Consider the following 1,525-nt stretch of genomic DNA (forward strand, 5'->3'; position numbering starts at 1 on the left):
TATATATATATATATATATAAAAACAGGAACCAGATGGCTTCGTCAATGACATTTATCAAGGTTGATTTGTTCTGTACTCACCCCCGAGGCAGCGGTGCCATGTTGACATTTTTCACAGCTGTGTACTCCATCAGTCCTTTAACGAAAGAGAAAAATCCAAACATCAGAGCAAACTGGGGCAAAAAAATATATATTTAAAGAAGGCATCAAATCAGTCTCCTTACCCAGATCTAAAATATGAATATCATTCAAGTAGGCAACAGTCTTCTGTCCTCCAAAAATGAACAGCTTCTTTTCAAGAAGAGTAGCTGAGTGCCTGAAGAATATGTGCTCAGTATTCCCATGTATGTGAAGCATGTTTACAATATTTTTTACAATTAAATCTTGCAAAACAGACTGACCCAAAGCGAGGAAGAGGCTTGTCCCCCTCCACAATGGGCTGGTACCAGAGCTCATACTCCGGGCTGAATATGTAGAGACTGTTGCTGCAGAACTTGTCTCGCAGTGAATGGCTTGGCTGAACTCCTCCGAAGACATAAAGCTCCTTCTGGTAGAAAACCGCTGAATGGTACAACAAATTAGGCACATCCCCTTTAGCCTTGAGATGGAAAAAACAGAGGGGTACTTAGAGTATACACTTAAAAACAAACGCACACATTGACGACATTCATTTTGATTAAATTAAAGTTAAAATGAACTCACCAACAATGTTGGCAATGTTAAACATTCTGAGAATCAACCAAAGTTTTTATATAATTCTTATCAAGCATAGCATGCAATCACAGAGTCCCTTCTAATTAAAAATATCAAACATCATTTTACATTTAACAATGCAAATGAGTGTTTTTAAAACAGTTTGGCTTCAAATTATTTACAGAAAGCCCCAATTCATAAAGCCAACAAACCTTTAAACACATTTTAACATTGAACGCTGCACAAAACGTTTGATAGAAGACTTTAAAGTAGATGAAAATAAATACCTTCGGTATAAAACTATCAAGCTTTAAAAAAAAAAAAAAAATACAAATTAGTGCACAATGATCCATTTACTTTTATGACAGCAACTCTTAAATGGAATCATCTGGAGAAAAATTAGCTTTTTTTCATATGTTTTTACAGAATAATACACCTGAATTAGTCCCTTTCAGCACTACTAATTCTTCTAACAAACCTACAGTGACAAGTCTCCATTTCCAGGTCACTGTATTAAGGATGTACAGCTCGCTGTAGCGCTGACCATCCCTCAGGCCACCGTACACAAAGACTGACTTAGATTCTGGGTCAAAGGTTGCTGTGTGTCCTCTGGCACATGGAGGCATGGGTCCAGAAGAAGAAGAGTTCATTGGGAACCAGAAATCGTTGTCTGAAACAAATGTAAAAATAATGCAAGACAAAAAAGCCTTAAGCAATGTCTGGATTAGCGCTACGCGTGTACAATTTTTTGTTCTTCTGAGACTTTGTGGTCAGAAAATGTTTTACATAAGTATTTTTTGTTGTGAATAAAATGTTTTTCAGATATATCTT

At 36.4% G+C, this 1,525-nt stretch overlaps 1 protein-coding gene across 1 annotated transcript in view; it reads right to left on the reverse strand.

The window, feature by feature from the left end:
- LOC107092385 (rab9 effector protein with kelch motifs-like) overlaps positions 1 to 1,525 on the reverse strand; it is an 8,130-nt gene that overhangs the window by 2,389 nt on the left and 4,216 nt on the right. Inside the window, exons 8-11 of the mRNA XM_015386841.1 lie at positions 1,177 to 1,364; positions 403 to 599; positions 226 to 317; positions 83 to 137 (exon numbers count right to left, since the gene is read on the reverse strand). Coding sequence (XP_015242327.1) covers positions 83 to 137; positions 226 to 317; positions 403 to 599; positions 1,177 to 1,364 — 532 coding nt within the window. The remainder of the gene's footprint in view (positions 1 to 82; positions 138 to 225; positions 318 to 402; positions 600 to 1,176; positions 1,365 to 1,525) is intronic.

The sequence above is a fragment of the Cyprinodon variegatus genome, unplaced genomic scaffold, assembly GCF_000732505.1.
Source record: "Cyprinodon variegatus isolate N-32 unplaced genomic scaffold, C_variegatus-1.0 Scaffold379, whole genome shotgun sequence".
Taxonomy (NCBI): domain Eukaryota; kingdom Metazoa; phylum Chordata; class Actinopteri; order Cyprinodontiformes; family Cyprinodontidae; genus Cyprinodon; species Cyprinodon variegatus.